The 19534-nt window shown below is 46.1% G+C and overlaps 4 protein-coding genes across 4 annotated transcripts; 2 read left to right on the top strand and 2 right to left on the bottom strand.

Moving 5' to 3' along the window:
* Positions 1 to 264: 264 nt before the first annotated feature.
* TRUGW13939_03003 (uncharacterized protein) lies at positions 265 to 1026 on the bottom strand (the record flags this gene model as incomplete). Its single annotated transcript, XM_035486189.1, has 1 exon — positions 265 to 1026. The coding sequence occupies one exon, from the start codon at positions 1024 to 1026 to the stop codon at positions 265 to 267; it is 762 nt and encodes a 253-aa protein (XP_035342082.1).
* A 3719-nt stretch (positions 1027 to 4745) lies between these two features.
* TRUGW13939_03002 (uncharacterized protein) lies at positions 4746 to 6781 on the top strand (the record flags this gene model as incomplete). Its single annotated transcript, XM_035486188.1, has 4 exons — positions 4746 to 4856; positions 4907 to 5016; positions 5072 to 5724; positions 5772 to 6781. 4 exons carry the CDS (start codon positions 4746 to 4748, stop codon positions 6779 to 6781), a joined length of 1884 nt encoding a protein of 627 aa, XP_035342081.1.
* A 731-nt stretch (positions 6782 to 7512) lies between these two features.
* Positions 7513 to 7869, bottom strand: TRUGW13939_03001 (uncharacterized protein; the record flags this gene model as incomplete). The annotated part of the gene is made up of 1 exon (XM_035486187.1): positions 7513 to 7869. The coding sequence occupies one exon, from the start codon at positions 7867 to 7869 to the stop codon at positions 7513 to 7515; it is 357 nt and encodes a 118-aa protein (XP_035342080.1).
* Positions 7870 to 12103: 4234 nt separating this feature from the next.
* TRUGW13939_03000 (uncharacterized protein) lies at positions 12104 to 19113 on the top strand (the record flags this gene model as incomplete). Its single annotated transcript, XM_035486186.1, has 8 exons — positions 12104 to 12174; positions 12235 to 12335; positions 12400 to 12510; positions 13848 to 14520; positions 14577 to 14602; positions 14656 to 15590; positions 15646 to 15773; positions 16656 to 19113. The coding sequence occupies 8 exons, from the start codon at positions 12104 to 12106 to the stop codon at positions 19111 to 19113; spliced, it is 4503 nt and encodes a 1500-aa protein (XP_035342079.1).
* Positions 19114 to 19534: the final 421 nt, after the last annotated feature.

Below are 19534 nucleotides of genomic sequence, written 5' to 3'. Positions count from 1 at the left end.
TCGCGGCCGAACAGGCTGGTGTGGAGATTCTGTCGAGGGGAAGATGCGGGGGTGGTAGCGAGGTAGGTTTGCCGGGGCTGCGGGGAACATGGTCGGGAAAGCTTCCTTTTCGGTCTGCCTTTTGTTTTTGATCATTTCATTTATTTATTTTTATTGAAGCTGATGTGGCAGTAAGTGAAGTAGCAAGCTCAATATCATTCACGACTCTTCGTCTGTCTAATGGTAATGCATAGTTGTAGGAGCCAAAACAAGTCATTTGCCTATCTACCCATCCATGTCGGCCGTCATACCTTCCTGCTGCTTGCAAGACACATCCACGCAGCATTCGACATCTGCTGACAAAATATGACAGGCCCCATTCACCAGTTGGTATTCAGTCCCAGGCGTTTCTGCAGTAGCCATCCTGGGCCCATTCTCTCCGAGCCCATACTTCTTTTCATCCGGCTGTGGTAGCCTGACGATAGGCTGCGAGTGCCCCTGCTTATGAATCTCGATCGAGCAGGGCTCTTCCGGAGCAGTCTGAACATCTTCGCATCGCAGCTGGAAAGGTTCCATGCCCATCGTCGTCGCCGGCACATAAGGTCGATAAAACGGAGGATGCTGCACATCAAATCCGCGCTCTGCCAATCCTTTCTGCGCCAACGCGTGTTCTGCCCTTTCCCTCATCGATTCACGCAAGGTAAGATCCGGCACAGCGTCCCAGAGAGAGTTGAGCAGGGTTTGCATCTGCTGGTGCATTTGTGGCGGTTGCGTGCTGGTGGGCATCCGAGGCTGGAATTCCTGGTATAGCTGGTACATGGCCATACCTAGCTCGTTGAGTATCCACGACTGTACAGCGGTTTGTAATTCGGCGTGTCGTAATCGCATGCCAAGGACGTGTGCGTGGTTCCATGGGAGAGGCTCAGTGGGCTCTGAGATACCGCTGTTTCTTCGTTCGCTTGAGGATCTTGTTGAGGAAGTCAATCTGAGTTCTGGAATCTTGCATCGTTCTGGGGCATGGCTTTGCGTACTGTTCTGATTCATCATTAGAATTGACATGATGGTCGTTCATGGTCTCTTGTGCAACTGAGCAGAAAATGGAGTTTGAAGAGGAAGAAAAAAGGTACTTCTTGTCAGGAGATGGATGCACAAGCTGACTGCAATGTTGTTGAAAGTTTGTCTGTCTGTGGAGAGTTGGAATGAGTTTGAGAACACAAAGTCTTGCTTTGCAAAAACTTTTAGCGCTCAGAGAGGAGAGAAACCAGATGTTTCTGAGTGAAACAGAGGAGGGGCCGTCGCAGCGTTTGGATTCAACTGCGTAAAACAAGCGGCTGGGGTGTCCCCCGCTTCTTTCGTTTGTTCTAGATGGCGCTATGCTGTCAAGCCATAATATTACATATCACTTTCAAAGTCGCAGTGAAACGTTTAATCGAGGATATAAAACGCCTATAAAGCTTTTACTAGGTGAGGTTTAGGATGCCAACCTCAGAAGATAACTTCTCTCGTACAGTACATGGCCAAAATACTCTATGTTTTTCAGCTCAATGCACGCCATACAGAGAATTGAGAGCTATATTGGGTTCTATACAGTCTTCGATCACAGAAAAACACACGAGCCAAAAAAAATACGGAGAACTTGCATTGCAACTAGATCACAAAAAGAAATCAAACTCGGCAAAAAAAAAATATGACCATCAAATACCACAAAAGTAAACAAAAATCACACCAAATTACCAATAAAGAAAACAAATATCTATTTCTCCCCGACATTCACTACTCGTTGTGACGTTGAGGTCACGCTGCGGGAAAGCCCTAAGAAGCTCTGTTGAAGTGCTTCAGAAGACACAATCATTTTGAGAAGCTTCCGTCTCAGCGGGTCCACATCGTCATGATAGATCTTCCTTGAGCGCTTGCAGGCCAACCAAAGTCACAACGAGGACCTGCTCTGAGTGGTGCTGTGAGAATGCGGCGCTGCAGTGCGGCACAGCAAGAAATGCGAATTGTATTGCGCTAGCCCTAATTAGCACTAGTCTCTATGGTCGCTGACTTCAACTCTTTATTATTATAATTGTGCTTCTCCTCTCCAGTACACTCTTTTTTAGAGGATCTTCCTTGAGGAAGTATCATGGATTCCTCTTCAGATATTTTCTCCGAGGACAATATAGTTCCTCCCCGCTGGCGTCTGGAACCTGATGACGCCTCGGGGATTAACGAAGCCCTCGGTCTTCCAGGCTTCCTTGACTAGATCCAACATCCTGGGACGTCTTGGGAACTAGGGAAAATGCAAAGCGAAAAGATATGAAACCATGAGATTGATAGCTACACTGTGGCTGATGTTGGAGGGGTTTGCATCGCAACACAGGTAGAGGGCCCTTCCATCGGCTTAAAGGCAGTCGCCAAAATCAAAATGCAGTTAGTCTCTATTCAAAATGCCATACCATGGCCATGGCGGCTAACATTGGGAACAATAGGCTTACTCCACTCAAAGGCTCTGATAAAGATAAGCCGTCCTCTCTAAAGATCTCGCCCGAGATTGAAAGAGAAATTGAAATCATGGAAAAAATTAACAGAACTTAATTGCTCATGCACTCCAAAGCTATATGAGTATATTATTACCTTTCAACCAGAGCCAGCTAAAGTTAAAAATGGTTATATCATGGTGGTTATTATGGAAAGGGTTCCTGGTTATAATTTAGACAATTTTGGCTCTCTCTCTCTTTGGAGGAACGAGATCGTGTACGCATTGCTTTTGCGAAGTCATTTATGTAAGCCACTGATTTATCATGTCCCTCCATTCCTACTCACTGAATAAATAGGGAATTTGGGAGTTTGGGATTTACTCACTACGATCCTGCTCGACGCAACCTGATATGGGATGAGAAGAATGATAAATGGTATCCTACCCCATTTTTCTATTCTTTTCTTTTATTTTAGCTCTTCTTATTCTTCCAAAAAACTAATGCTTTTTTCTCAAGTTATATTATCGATCTAGAAGACGTGGTTGATGCCGGAAACCCTGGTTTTTGGCCTGGGGTCGAATTCAGAATGTGGCAGCTAACCTCGCCACAGGGCCGGAGGAATGGTGATCCAATGGTACCTCCAAGGAACAGTAAGGAACACCGGTTTGATTCACTGGAGGAGTACCTGGCTTCTATTTCTACTATGCACAAATAAAACAAACACCGTTGATATTTCTTTTCTGGCAACTATCTATTTCTTACATCACAACTATAAAATTTATCATGCGTGTTTTCTCTCCTTGAACCAGGTTAGTTGGGCAATAGTCCCGGTAATCAGAATCCATCTTTGCAGCACATGAAAGGCCATATTCCTCAGATAATAACGCTACCATTCCAGCTACTTTTCTCGGCGTTTTTCTAAAGATATAGACCTAAATCATGTAGCTTCATGGGTTCACAGTTAATACTTTTTCCAATGTTAGGAATATGCGCCATTTCAAAGGACAACACAGAGTGTGGTCCAACCAAAACTGTCATACACAGCAGTCCCGTTTTCTCCAGCAACAACGCCAAGGCAAGGGAGTTATCTGCTGTCGTGAGCGATGTACAAACCAAGATCAATCCTCCATTGATTGTGGTGGCTGGGGCCTTGTTCTTGGCCGCCGTTGTAGCACTGCTCTCTTTGACACACACACAGTCAAGTCAGACGCGGACAACCGATTTCGCCGCATTATTATCATATATTGGTTATACATTGAATTGGTTATGCTGTCGGTATTTTGCTTTTTGGAGAGGCAATTGCATGTACTGAGATGGTGGCTGGAGCAAAGTACGTTCTGAAGCAAGGTGCAGAGATCAAAGTTCGATATCAACGAGGGCAGTCCTCTCATCTCCTTGCAGTGGGCCACCTTTGCAGTACAGGCTATTTTCCCAATTGTGACGACGGCAAATGTACTCAAGGAATACGGCAACTACGATTAGTTGCTTTTGTGTTCATGTATTGCTGGTGGGGCTCTCTCGATGTTTCGGTTTACTTTGGCTCGCCGGCCCGCAAAATTAAGGTTTACGCTTAATTGCCGGCTCCGTGCTTATGCGGGTCATACAGCGCTCTGACCACATCTCCCCCAGCCATGCAGCCCTCCCCTTTATGGGCCTTAGGCCACCATTTCTACGCAGTTGTCGCGCACTATCATCGTTTTCTCAGTGTTTCCTTTGTCGTTTTACACCACACTCGCTACTAGCTGGATATTTTGATTCTTTTTCTTTCATTTGTACGCCATACTACCATGTTCATCGAAATACAACTGTTGTTCTGCTTCACTATTCTTCTACAGTCTAAACCCGGTCCGAGGACTAGTTGGCTCTTTGTAGGTTGAATTACCTAACTGTTGTCAGAGACACGAGATTTCAAGTGTATCTATGAAATGCATGCAATTAATAGTTATGATACGCTGCCGGGACTATGGCACTAAACGAACCAGAAGTCCAACTAGCCACCCAGAGAGCGCAGGACCGGCCACGTGCATCCCGCAGCCGTCCCACCTTGCTCTTCTATGCTTTTTCTGTCATTTTTTACACAACACCAGGAGTGGCCGATTCATGGCATTTTCTATCTCTCTAGTCCATTATACCGTCAAAAAATCTCTAGACGATCACTACTCTGCGCTTTATGTCCAGGTAGAATTGACAGATACCAATAGTACCCGTCCAGCACGTCGAAGCGGGCTCAATGCTTGTATCGCGAGCTCACGTGAACTCGCATCAACTTAATAGACATACTTGTACAGAAGCAAAACAAAATATCCAATGGAAGACTCGCCGCCAGCCGTGCGGGCTCTACGGGAAAAGTTTGGAGACCGAAAACCACCTGATATCCGCCGCAAAATCACGGCCTGTGTGGCATGTCGAAAGCAAAAGGTAATCGCAAGCCATTTAACAGCTTCTGACGGTTTGTACTGACCGTATAGATTAAATGCCACATGATATATGGGCAAACTCCTTGCTCTCGATGCAAGAAACGAGGCTTGTCATGCACCGTCAACCGGAGCCTCCAGATGCTGTTGGAAGATGATGTGACGTGAGTAAAAGCTTTCTATAAAACTCAGTATTCCAGAGCCTCATAATCATATTAGCTGGAAAGACTCCGTGTCCAATAAACTCCAACAGTTGGAGGATTGTATAACCAGGATTGCTACAAAAGTGGACATCCCAGACATACATTTACAACCTCGCAACCATTCTGAAACCCCGAGTCCACCGGCGGCTGTTGTTTTTAGCAAATCTTCAAGTCAAACTCCAATATCTTCAGTAGGAGAAGAACGCCTGTCGCCACGGACATGGGCAGTTGTCATGGATCCGCGAGGGGGTCCAGCCTCTATTCCGGCATCGTGTGTCTCTGAAATTCGAACCACGGCTTCATTGGGTCAGCTTCCATGTTCTGATCGGCTAGATCTAATTACGACGGGAATTTTGTCTTCGCATCAAGCACTTTCTCTCTTTGAGATATACCACTCACGACTAGATCACTTCTTGTATCGCATTCTTGGTGATCACACCAGCCTAGACTCAGTAAGGACGGGCTCCCCACTGCTCACTGCTGCGGTTTGCACCGTGGGAGCACTACATTCTTCATCCCTTGGTCACCTTTTTGAAACTTGTTATCGCGAATACAGAAATCTAGTCGCCACTTCATCATTTTCTCCAGGCATGAAAGCGGACGATGTAAGAGGTCTTTGCATTGGTGCCTTTTGGCTGCATGAACTTTCCTGGGCTCTCGTTGGAACGGGTGGGTGTACCGGATCACATTTAAAGCAAGTATTGACAAGAATTTAGCTGTTCGGGTCGGGTCTGGTATCAAGCTGCATCATGGAATATACAGGGCACTGAACGGAGACCGAGAAGGTTATCTCCAAACTCGACTATATTGTTTACTTTACGTTTGCGACCATCATTTTTCCGTTGCATACGGCAGACCTCCGATGTCTCGAGAAGGGTTTATAATCGACTGTGCCAGTCAGTTTTTGGAGACTGAGCACGCAACCGAAGACGATGCAAGACTGGTCAGTCAAGTGAAGGAATGGTCAATACTCGGCAAAGTGTTTGACACGTTTGGCGTCGATGTCGACACTCCAATCCCTCCTCACTCTCTTCCACAGCTTCGGCGATTTTCCATCGCCCTCGACTCATGGCATGCAGACTGGAACGAGGCTTTCAAGGCCAATCAAAATGTTGGAAACTATCCTCAGAAGGGTGTCGGCTTGCACTATCACTTTGCAAAGCTTTATCTCTGTTCGCATGCATTCCGCGGTGTTCCTCCTGCGCAAGATTCTCGACAGTGCTTAACCCCCGAAATGGAAGAAGTTGCCAACATTGGTGTCCTCTCAGCAATGTCGATTCTTCGGGTAATTGTATCCGATGATGAATTTCAATCATTTCTTAACGGTCTGCCGCTTTACTTTGATACTATGATTGCGTTTGCTGTCGTGTTTTTGTTGAAGATAGCCACCAAGTACGCGACAGCGATCCGGATCGACACTGCTCAGATTCTGACGTTGGTAACTCAAATCGTAATAGCTCTACGGGATATCACGCGGAATATGCATCGACAGCATCTGCTAGTGACAATCGCCGCAGGTTTGGAGAAATTACTGTCCAAGTGTCAAGAGTCTGCTCACCACATACAAAAATCCATCTCGCACCCAGCTCAGGCGTCATACCACGCACAAAATGATACAAGCTGGATGGAAAGTATAACAGACTTTGATTTCCTAACAAACTTTTCATCTGTGGGCGATTGGTCTTTTGATTATAGTGCTCCGATTACACCTAGGCATACAACTTGACGATGCCCTAGCTATCATATTGTATCTAAAATCACACTAGTATATATTGCAGACTCTTCAGATTTGAAAGAAAAGATGTGTTGAAATATTATGTTATTCCAACATTGAAATACACTGCACATTAAACATTGACTATAATATCCCCGATAAAGCTGCAATGTTGTAGGCATGCGCTTTTCGGTGATGGCTATAGTACGTACTCAAATCGGTGCGGGAGAGAGTATAAGATACATATTGTAATACATTTAATCAAATTCCGTTGGTATTCTTCAGCTACATAACATATAAAACCAATTCTATGAGGCCACAGAAATACGCCGAGACTACATTTTTAGTAGTGGTTCCCAATTACAATTACGACTAAGTAACCTTCAACATTTGAACCATTGCATGTTAACTTATGTAATATATTATTTTGATTATATTTATAAAGAGACACCAAATACATGTACATCCCAAGTGCCTCTTTGACATCAAATATACATGAGAACCCTCTAACCTTTCCACCATACAAGAAAAGAAGTGTATGACCTATCCGCCCATCCTTACTCCATCACTTTTTTTTCCGTTTGGGTTTGTATCTTTGTTCAAAGACGTGAAGGAGGGTTTGGCGTGCGTCAAGGTACCATCGATTAGAAAAATATCTCGAAGAAGATAGATAAAAGGAAAGTCGAAAGGATTGATCCATAGTTGGCAGCCGACCAAAATTGTTCTTCCTATAGTCTCAGCATCTAACTAGGAACGAGGTGGAGGCTCTCGAGGAGACCGATCACGGTGTCACCAAGCTGAGCGTCGACATCTCCGAGTCCAAGGGAGAGGCAAGAGAGCAGCTGAGTGACATCTTGAGTGATTCCGCCAACGCTCTCGAGCTCAGACTTGATCTCTGCGCCGGAGAGAAGGTCATGGATGAGCTTGTCAACCTTGGTTTGCTCGAGGGACTTGAGCTCGTTGATGACGAGGGTGACGGTTGGGTCAAGGCAAGCGAGGACGCCATCGACCTTGAGTCTTCGGTCGAGAGGGGCAGCAGAAGGGGCGGCGAGGGTAGCACCCAGGAGAGAGAAGATGGCGGTTGTGGCGAAGAACTTCATTTTTATTGTGGTTTGAAATGAGAGACGCGTAAAGAGCGAATATTAATGCAAGGATGCGTAAAAACTCGAAGGTATCAATTGATGTATCGTAGTAATGAATTGAGAGTCATCCAACAGCGACTTCACACGGTCTTATATGCATCTCATTTTCCTTTCACATGTGATTTAAGGGGCTTGTTATGATCAATGTCAACCCCATCCCTATCAAGACAGCTATTACTTCCATTACGCTGTGGGATGACATTCTACTGATAACGATTCACGAATTGGCCCGTAAACTTGGTAACTAGTAGTGATCAACGATCTTGGCACAGCTTCGATGTGATTCATTCCAAATCTTGTGGGATGATGGTCAAAAACTTAAAGACATGGCATCCGAACAATGCATGATGCTAACAGAAGAACTATTTGAATTAGTCCCGATTATAACGCAGGACCAGCGTATCAAACCAAGGGGATTCCAAGAAGTGGGCTGGACAGGCGATATGTACCTGCATTTGATGGGTTAGCTGCGATGATCAGGCGTTACATGACGTCGGGAAACAGGTCCGGATAGACCAGTCTTAGATTTATTCGCTGTAGATAAGCATTCCAATGTTGTTCTACTCTTCTTTGTGTTTTTACAAATCCATAAACTGGTTCAGGGTATATACAGAGTATACAATCAATTGGTGCATTGACAATCGCATAACAGATATACAGTGAAAGAAACATTATTACAATCAGCAATGCTCGACAACCAGTATTGAAGTGAACAGGTAATAGTGATTTTATCAGTCACTTTTATACACGAATACTTGCAATATGGAGATGGAAACTTGGCAATACCTCGCTTAGCCTTCAACGTTCGTCTTGGCATAATTAATTATTGGCTCACACTTTTCTCGCATATCTCGTAGTCGTTGTTTCCTGCTCAGGGTTATTTCCATAGTTCGCCCGAGTTTCGGGTCTGACCCACAAACCATGCATGCTTATCAGCAGCTCGCCGATCGTCAAATGAGGGCTGAACCTGAAAGATCGATTTTCAGATATTTAGCGCTGAATTGGCTATGGGTGCTAGCCATCATTGGCTAAAGTTGTTCGCTGCTCACTACTAATTGATCCATGAATCATGACCATGCCAGGCCCAACTGCAAGGTACAACCTGATTTGTCGCCGATTTAGACTATGATGAAAGGCCACACGGTAGATACTTGGACCCGCGGTAGGTGTAAATATCAATTTTATTTTCATGCTATCTCAATGTCTACCAAATATGTCTTTTACAAAGAGCCAGTACTAGAGAGTAGAGGAATGAGTCGGTAGCTTCAGAGGAGGTATAATCCTAGATTTTGAGATATCACTTAGAACGGGGAACCACAAGAGGATCGTTATCTGATCAGTTAGTAGTAACTTATTAATCGAAACCCCCACATAAAAAGAAAGCAAAAGCCAAGCGTGAAAATAGACGATTAACGACGAGGCTGAACCATTACACCCCCGATAAGGGCTCAGCTGCCGACTGCCGAGCACCGAGCGATCTCTTCGCATCTATGATTTGACACATCTTATGATTCTTATCTCGTTAAAAAGTTGCGACAGGCAGCTAATTGGTCTTTTCTAACCTCAATAATGCGCTACCAAGTTTAACTTTCTCTAAAAATACTAATAGAATAAACAAAACCGCGGCTGACGCGTCGATCTTCATTTTTTGATCCGATAGTTCCTTTTTGACTTTGACTAGCCAAGAACAAGAACAAGATAATAACAACAATAATAATCTTATGTCATGTCAAAAAACAATGCTTTCTTATCTCATGAGATACGCGTACGGATCAATTATCAGTCTGCTATTTGGTGAATCAGCTTCGTTTTTGTTGCGTTAATTTCACGACCAGTGCAACCCTGTCGGGACTTTGAATGGCGACCCCGGTTCAAGTTAGAACCAGGACAACCAACACAGGTTGTCGGACATGTGATTCTCATAATTATCAATTGAGATTAACTGATATTCAAACTGCCCATACCCGGATTTTCTTCTACTTTTTTCCCCAGTGCCCGGCAAAATTGCATCGACTTGGGTCGACTTTGAGTTTTATCCTTCTCTTTAACAGTGACCATTTTTCTAATCCGTCAACGAATACTTCAAGGAAACTACGGAATTTACCTTGCGGTTTAGCATGATAAATTTACTGGTTTTCTCGCAAGTAGAGCTACAGCTTGGCAGTATTTAACCCCTAAGGTTACCCCTTGTAGGTTAAACGGCAAATAGACAATATGTTTGTTTGGCTATAGGTTCCATCGCGACAGTTTTTCCAATTATAACTTCTTGTTTGTATTTTTATCGGAAGTTTCACTATTTACACATAAAATCAAGCTCCTGAGTAATAGAAGGGGGTCGAAATTACTTGTGAAGTTTCCATGTAGTTGTCAAGGTCGTTATGTAATATGAATATATTAAAATGGTTCTGGAAGAAAATTAGGCACACAGAGAAGATAAATAATATCAGAGCTCTTCACCTTGCTACAATATAAAGAACCCACCTATATGTATCCCCCTGAATGATATAAATATGAAAAAGGCAAGATCCTCGCTTTTAAAGATGCACGTACAATCCTAACATTGAAACTTTGTCTACCTCTTCGAAGGTTCTACTCCGTACTGTGAACAAAAAGGTCTTGTTCGATGTTATTGACGAGTAATGCTGAACTACATATGTAATGGAAAGAAGTTCATGTACCAAATTCCCAACGTTTGGTAATGATCCGTAGCACAGTACGGTCAATGTTCAAGGCGATAGCTATTTAGATGGATCATGTAGTCTATCCATTCTCGAAAATCGTTCGCACATTTTCGACAAATTCCCAGATATTCGCTATTTGTAGAGGCAATTCCGCTTAGCGGCAAGTTTCAAACTGGCTAACTTGACAGAACTTCGTAATTCGCCAATGGTATCACAGATCTAAAAAGCACTGCCATTGTCGGTGTAGACACTCTTTTTCTGTCCTTTTGTAAGATTCAAACTCAGTGTCACAGTCAGATTGTGCTAAGTTAGTGCAATAATCAAGGCTACGGGTCTCATAACCTGCTGTTAACAGATGCACCAAAAAACCAGGGATCTCTTGGGCTACCGATCTATGTCATCTATAGAAACAACATAGTCTCATTCATGACAAATCTGACGTTTTACTGTAACTCTCTAGGAACGGTTTTATCTTGCGAAATTCAGTGCAGAATGAAGGACTATATCAGTGATTGTGCAGAAAAGACCAGTTGCTTCCCTCAGGACACATGCCTCTGTAGAATCGCTTTCCGGGCGACCGGACTCGCAGAGCACGGCGTAATGGAACAAACTGCGAAAGCTCGATAAATAATAGTTGCTATTTGCTATTTGGAAACTGTCTTGGCGCGTTGGTGCTAGCCTATGATTAGACTTTGAACGTCTGTCGGTCAAAAGGAAGACGACATGTGGAGGTTTTCCGTAGCCCCATCTCACACTAGTTGACGATCAATAATATCATTCAATGGCCAGGCTTTTATTTATTTTTTAGACTAGTAAAGCTGATTTAATTTTTTATTTTATTTCTAGCACGCCCCGTATTTGTACAGCTTTGAAAGTGAGGATCAAGTCTGGGGAAATTATGGGGCCAAGGATCTGTTGAAGCTGACATTGCGCTCGACCGATATTGTGCATTCTTCTACCTTGCAGCATGCAGCCCCTTCCTTTACTTCCATTTGACCGGTTACAGGCTTTGAGGATGTCTCTTAAATGAATATTAGAGTATATTTTTTTGCGTCTCCAGATGTTATAAACGGGCTGGTCTCTTCTTTGCTTAGCTGGATTCCATTGCAGTTACTACAGGAGCAATTAATATAAGTTTTTTCAACCACTAGGGATTATATTTTCAATTTTGTTTCATCAGCCTAATTTTTCAACTTTAATTTATTCACCATGTCGAGTCTATCGGGAGACGAACAAAAGCATTCCAACGGCCATTCGGCGGCGCCTTACACAGCGGAACACGAGATGAGCCGTGTCGATGCAATTCAGAAAATCAGAACGGCCGGAAGCGTATCTATGGATGCCCAACTTTTTGAGAAGCTCTACCTTTCTCCAAAGAATCACGTAAAAGGAGATCTCCGATCGATTGTTGGCAATCCTACCCCTTTGTAATGATACCTGCTCTAGACCTGCTTCTCTGTTCGGCTTTCTGACATGTCTGGTTATTGTTTAGGGCACTGCTTGGATTCATCATGAGTCTCACACCGCTATCCTGTCAACTCATGGGATGGCGAGGCTCTGGTGGAGGAGGAGCATCCATCGTGTACGTTCCCGTCGAGAGTTTGTTTGACTTTCAGTATCCTCTTGCTTATTAAACAAATAGGGGCGTGTTTTATGCCATGGGAGGGATTCTCATGATACTCGGTGGGCTTTTGGAGTTTATCCTAGGAAACACATATTCATTTGTCGCCTTTACTGGTTTCGGTTTGTGCCCCCTTATTCGGAATGCCTGTCAACAATACCAACCTCTCTCTGACGAGGAACACAGGAGGATTCTGGTTGGCTACTGCCATATCGCTCACACCATCTGCAAATGCCACTGGGGCGTTTACAACCGGTGCCGAGTCAACAGTTGGAGTTGAATATTACGCTTCATACGGTGAGTTTCTCGGGTGGTTGGTCCCGGATACTTTGAGAGAGATTTCACATACTTATTTTGTGTTTTTTTTCATGCAGCATTCTTTTTTGTGTGCATGGCGAGTCTTAGTTTCGTGTTTCTAATATGCGGCATTCGAACAAATCTCATGTTCGAGGTCGTTTTCCTAACGCTCACGTTGGGATTTTCTTGTCTCGCTGCATCCTATTGGCAACTGGCCAACGATCTTCCCAGTGCATCAGCCAAGCTACAAACTGTCCGTTTACAACACTCCCTATCCCTATAAGTTTCTTCTTTCACTGCCTAGTTACTAACATTGTATATTTTTTACAATAGGCATCCGGCGCATTTCTCTTCGTGACCTCGTTAAGTGGGTGGTATCTATTCCTTGTTCAAATGATGGCAAGCGTGGATTTGCCTTGGAGTCTTCCCGTAGGCGATTTGTCGCAGTTTATCAAGGGTAAAAGCGAGACACGCAGGGAGGAGGATATTTAATTCTGCTTCTGCCGGCAGATTGATATTTCCATAGTAGGAAAGAAAAAGATTCGGGCAGATTGTTTGGTTATTCTGGGCTATCCTAATTGACGAAGATATCCATCATATTGTTGTTGGACTTTATACTTCCAATCCCTAAATGTGTATACAAAGACCTATTGATAGCGTGCAAAATAAATTTGACAACGTTGGTCGTGTGATTTATTTCCTTTTTGGACGAATCGCTATGTACTGGGCTCAACGTCAATTTTTGTATAACGCTCCCAATTTCAAACTATTTATAGTAAAATTAATATTTATATAAATTTTATAGTATAAAAGACCGTACAATCAATTTCTTTCAACAAAAGAACAAATAAATTTACTGAATTATAAGGGTTAGCTAGGTTTTAACAAAAGATCTAATCTCTAATGTTAAGATCTCTATAATAAATTTACCCTAAGAAATTTATTTTCGAAATATTTAAAATAAATCATATGTTTAGTCTATATGCCAACTTTTAAAGAGATTAATGTAGGGGTTGGGAAGTTATATGAAAAAATCGATTTTTATGGTTTATATGGGAAGTAACATACAAAATAAAAATAAAGAAATTGACGTTGAGCCGGGGGAGGCAGCCTTCCACGATTACGTGCCAAGACATCGGCCGTATATTTCGTATTTCTAAGCTCCGAATATGACATGCGACTCTGATTGGCTAGTGTAGCCTTCTTGTTAGCATAAATTGACAGTCGTTTCGATGTTGGAATATATTTATTTCTTCTATTTTCTCTTGTTTCTCTCTGGTTGTTTATTGGTTGGCAGATTTTTACTACTTCGTTTCTACCGACAATGATGGAGACAGTGGCCGATGTGCTGCAGACTCGTACTGCAAGCATTGAGCTTCAAAACGGCGGACCAATTGGATCTCAGCATGGTCACAATAATAACGATGATAATGATATTGCCAGTCAACCAAATGATGGCATCACTCTGCCGAATTCATCCACGCTTGAATCAACGAGCGTGCCAGTGTCGGATATGGAATCCGCAACTCCCATGCTAAAAACTCATCAAATCGTGGTGATCATGCTGTCCCTCTGTGCCAGCTCCTTTGTCTCTGCTCTAGATATAACAATTGTCTCGACGGCCCTACCGGTGATCTCCGGGTACTTTCATTCGACATCGGGCTATACGTGGATCGGCAGTGCCTATGTTCTCGCCAACACAGCTACTACACCTACATGGGGAAAGATATCAGATATCTGGGGCCGCAAGCCTCTGCTCTTGGCTGCACTCACGGTGTTTTTTTTCGGCAGTGTGATGTGTGCCGTGGCTAAATCGATGACTGTGCTTATTGCGGGCCGTGCAGTTCAGGGTGTTGGCGCCGCCGGGTTGAATATTTTGGTGAATATTTGTATCAGTGACCTGTTCGCGCTCAGGGATCGCGGCATGTATTTTGGGCTGCTTTCTGTCGTATGGGCCTGTGCGAGCGGCATTGGGCCCGTACTCGGGGGAGTGTTTTCTCAGGAGCTATCGTACGTACAGCCATGATACCCGAGAGGGATTAACTGCTAACTCAGGAGGCTTGTAGATGGAGATGGTGTTTCTATATTAACTGTATGCTTGAGGACTTTGAAATAGCACCAGCAATCGGCTAACAGCTTCTATAGTGCCGTTCGTGGGAGCAGTGTTCTGCTTGCTGTGGTTCGTTCTAAAACTGGAAACTCCCAAAACGCCTGTATGGGATGGGCTGAAAGCTATCGACTGGATGGGTTGCTTGCTGGTTATCGGCGGAACTCTCATGCTCCTGTTCGGTCTCGACTTTGGTGGTGTCACTCATCCATGGACCTCCACTACGGTCATTTGTCTGATAGTGTTTTCCATCTTCATCGGTGCCTTGTTTGTTGTGAATGAGAAGAAACTGGCCAAGTATCCTATCATCCCCATGGATCTCTTTCAATACCGCTCAGGTATCGGTTCGTTTGTCCTTTGCTTTTGCCATGGGTTCGTCTTCACCGGCCAAGCGTACTATCTGCCACTATATTTTCAGTCGATCCTTGGGCTGAGTCCCGTGAAATCCGGGCTATACTTTTTGCCTTATATCCTGGCAATTTGTTTTTCAGGAGCGTTGACCGGAGTGTTTATCCAAAAGACAGGAAGATATATGCCGACAACGTACTTGGGCCTAGCATTGATGACCTTGGGTGTCGGGCTACTCATCAACCTGGACATCAAGCTCAACTGGACGAAATTGATCATCTATCAGATCATCTCCGGGGTGGGCATTGGCCTCAATTTCGAAAGCCCCTTGCTGTCGCTGCAAGCCATAGTCGGCGCACACAACGCCACGACGGCGACATCCACCATCGGGTTTGTGCGGACCTTGTCGAGCGCAATATCGGTGGTTATTGGGACGGTGGTGTTCCAGAACCAGATGGTCAAACAAGGGCCCAGCCTTGTTGCGGCTCTTGGTCCTCAACTTGGCGGTCTGCTGGCCGGGGGGGATGCTGCTGCCAATATTGACGCAATCAGTGCGCTGCCACCAGCACAGCAGCTGGTTGCAAGACACGCATTGTATCAGTCACTGAGGGCTATATGGATTATGGTAAGCAAGCAGTCTATTTTCTGCCTCGGAGCTGCAATTGTTGACAGCTTCTCAGTATACAGGATTCGCGGGCGCCGGGGTAGTAGCAGGATGTCTGATGGCGGCGCATCCTCTGAGCAAAGAGCACGAGGCGGCGGTTCTCGGCCTGCATCCACGCGATGGGCCGGCAGAGACTAGAGACTCGTAGTGGGCAATAATAATGTACGTATTATTATTAGCAGTAGCGATAGCCAAGCAAATGCCAAGCGATGCAGCATTGCATTGTTGAGGATGACATCAGGTTTATCGATAGCAAAGCTGAAACCATGACAACGGCAGGCGCGCAATAGCCGAATGCGGCATGGCGCCGAATGCTTGGACACGGGACCACGAGGGGACGCGGCCCTGGTAGCGCATGGGCTATACACCAATCAGACACGAGTATCTGGGCCAAGGCGGGTCCTCATGAGAGCAGCGGCTAGTGATTGGCCCAGTGTCTACCGGCGGCCCTCGGCGCGGGCCCCGCTCGCACCGCATTCTAGCCTCTCACGCCGCTGAAAGCAGCATCAAAGTAGCCGTTCTAGGGCTAGTACGGTGGCGCTGCCAAGACGGGCTGCCCCGCTCTCGTCGCGCTCAGTCACTCGGCAACCCGCCGCTTCCTGATTTGTGGCCCGCCGCTGCAACCAGCCCAGAGCTCCTTCTCCTTTCTATTTTCTTGGAACAATCAATTATTGATGTTTTGGCCTCTGCCCGCTTTGGACGAAAAACCCTCATCTATCCTTTTGACAGTCCTCTCTCCCTCCCTCTCTCCCTCCCTCTCTCCCTCCCTCGGCAGTCTTCGGTTTTTACTGCTACTGCTATTGCTATCCTTATCTTTTATCCTCATTACATCTCGCAACAATTCCGCCCTATTTTTCTCCCGCTCGTGCGCTCGGTCGAGCCGCCCCGTCCACTTGGCGCATTTTCGTCTCCGTGGGACTGCTGCCCCCCCTAACTAGAAGGACTAAAGTATTCCAGGTCTGGTCGTCACATATGCACACAGGCGTCATTTTGACGCCCTTTTGAGCACATACGTGCAATGCCCAGAACGCGGTATCGAGATACAAACCCATGGTCCCGGAAAACCGACCGATTAGATCCCGAAAAAGCCTCGTCTTCCTATGATTCCTCTCTCAGCGACGACGATCCCGTTTACTCCGACACATCTCGAGTCACCTCCGGCTCGCTGAGCTCTCGCATACCCATGCTAGGCAGCCCATCGCGACGACGGGGGCCGAGGACGAAAGGCTTCATGCCTCACCGCTTGATGAGATGCTTCTGTCTCGCCGTTTTCATCGCCCTGCTGCTGTTCGTCCTCAACCTGTTCCGCTTCACGCTGTTCGGCCAAGCCGAGCAGGTCCCGATTGAAGTGCCCAAGCCTGTGCCCAAGCCACATATGTGGGAGAGCTTCCCTTTCCTGGAACGGTATCATGGTGGTCTCCGGTCATTGGTTGTCGCAAAGGATAACGTCCCCGAATACCCTGGAGACGGCACCCCTGAAGATTTGGTGTTGCCGCCCGGTGATGAACAAGAAAAAGAAAAGGAACAGGAGCCGCAAGAAGACGGCAAGAAGACGGCGCAAAAGCGCAGCAATTCCAACACCTTCAGCAGCTCGGCATACAACCCCTACCCCAACTACAAGGCCCAGGAGTATTTGCAGAAATATGGTCAGAAGGTAGACTGTTTCCTCGACGAAGACGGCAAAGTCCGGATTCCTCAAGTACAGCACTATCCCGGTGTGCCTCAAGGCTTCCCAGACCCCATTATGGGCTCCAACGCAATGCTCGGTATTCAGGACGACGTTTGTTTCGATCGTTTCGGCCGATTAGGTCCCTATGGACTGGGCTATGGAGTCAAGAAAGGCGGTACTGGTGCTGGCATGGAAGGCGACCGCGAGGGGGCTGACCGTGTATGGGAAGATGTCCCGCCGGTCGACTTCCGTCAAGTCAACTGGGCTGCAGCACAGAATCGCTGCATCATTGCCAACCGCCACCGTTTTGCTGAATTGCCAGAGCCTCGGCTTGATCGTACTTTTGTCATGCCTCTCGGTACTCCTCCCCAACTCCATGTTGAGACGCTTCCGCCCGCCGAAGAATCCGCCAAGGGCTCTGATCACCTTCCACGGACTGCTGTTTTGGTTCGAACCTGGTTCGACTTCCACTACACCGAAGAGGACATCATGTACCTACGATCTCTTATTTCGGAACTGTCATTGATGACCGGTGGCGAATATACTGTCCACTTCTTGATCCATGTCAAGGATGACAACCTGCAAATCTGGTCTGACGACGAGACCTATGACCGTGTACTGCGCGACTCGCTGCCAGAAGAATTCCGCGGAATGGGCACTCTATGGTCGGAACGACAGATGAACCTAATCTATGGCGGACTGCAGGAGAGCTTCGAACGTGGTCTGCCCGTGCATGGTGTTTACCGAAGCACTTTCATGCCGGTGCAGTACTTCTCTCATCTTCACCCGGAATACGACTATGTTTGGAACTGGGAGATGGATGTCCGTAACACCGGTCACTGGTATCATTTCTTCGACAAGGCAAGAAACTGGGCGCGCAAGCAGCCTCGCAAGGGCCTGTGGGAGCGAAACTCGCGGTACTACGTGCCCAGCGTTCATGGGCCCTGGGAGGATTTCATGCACACCGTTCGTGTACAGACCGAGCTGGGCACCAACAACCCGAACAACATGTGGAGCGCCGTGAAGGATAGTGAAGACACCTCGGATCCCAATCACAAGGATCACGGCCGTCATGGTGACAAATTCATTTGGGGACCCGAACGTCCGCACGAATCCGATGTTATGGAACTCGACGTGGATGGTGTCCCTCCTACCACTATAGAGAAAGACAAGTATGATTGGGGTGTCGGCGAAGAAGCTGATTTGATTGTGCTCAACCCGCTGTACGATCCAGAGGGAACAACATGGCTTCTTCGAAACGATGTCACCGGGTACAATCGCGACGAGGGATTGCCACCACGTCGGGCTGCCATCATCACAGCCTCTCGGTTATCGCGCAAGCTGCTCTCGACGATGCACCGCGAAACCAGCATGAAGCGACACACGATGTTTTCAGAAATGTGGCCTGCCACAACAGCACTGCACCACGGCTTCAAAGCGGTATACGTTCCTCACTCGATGTACATTGATCGAAAATGGCCCACGCGCTATGTCGAAGCCGTGTTCAACGGCGGTCGCAATGGCGCTTCTGGTGGCGCGCGCACCTCGATCTTCGGCGACCGTGAGCACAACTTCCGTGGCACGACGTGGTTCTATTCAGCCGGGTTTTCGCCTAACCTATGGCGCCGTTGGCTCGGGTACAGGGTCGACAACGACGGGGGTGAGGAAGAAGAGCTCGCCGGTGAAGGCCGGATATGCTTGCCTCCCATGTTGCTGCATCCTGTCAAGGATGTGCAGTTGGTCATTGATGACGGAGGCATACCAGCCGAAGACCAGATCTCAGACCAAGTGCGAGAGCCAGACAGGCCGCAATAATCATTAACGGAATGATTTTAGAGAAACACACCAAAACACGACTTCATGACAAGCGTCGCCTTCTTCCGCCTTCTTCGTTGTCATTTATTCTCATATCCTTTTTTTTGACGAACTCACTCCGCGCTCACCCTTCTTCTTCTTTTTTTTATTCCTATTCTTTCTGTACGAGATTAGAATTCTAGTGTATATCTTCTCACGCCCTAGCGGTATACCCTTTATTTTCAGAAGCAGATATTTATCGCGGCTTTTTTTTTCCCCCGGCGTTTTCTTGTTTTCTTGATCAATATCGCATTCCCCGAGTGGGATCAAATGCGATTCTTTTTTTGGATTAAATAATCAATGATTAGTGTTTGAGTTTTGGGGGTGTATGAGCGTTCTTTGTTGTTGTGATAGTTGATGTTCTTCTTTGGTATTATGTATA

Source organism: Talaromyces rugulosus, chromosome II (genome assembly GCF_013368755.1).
Source record: "Talaromyces rugulosus chromosome II, complete sequence".
NCBI lineage: Eukaryota > Fungi > Ascomycota > Eurotiomycetes > Eurotiales > Trichocomaceae > Talaromyces > Talaromyces rugulosus.
Note: the sequence above shows the minus strand (reverse complement) of the source record. Positions and strands in the feature narration are given on the sequence as shown.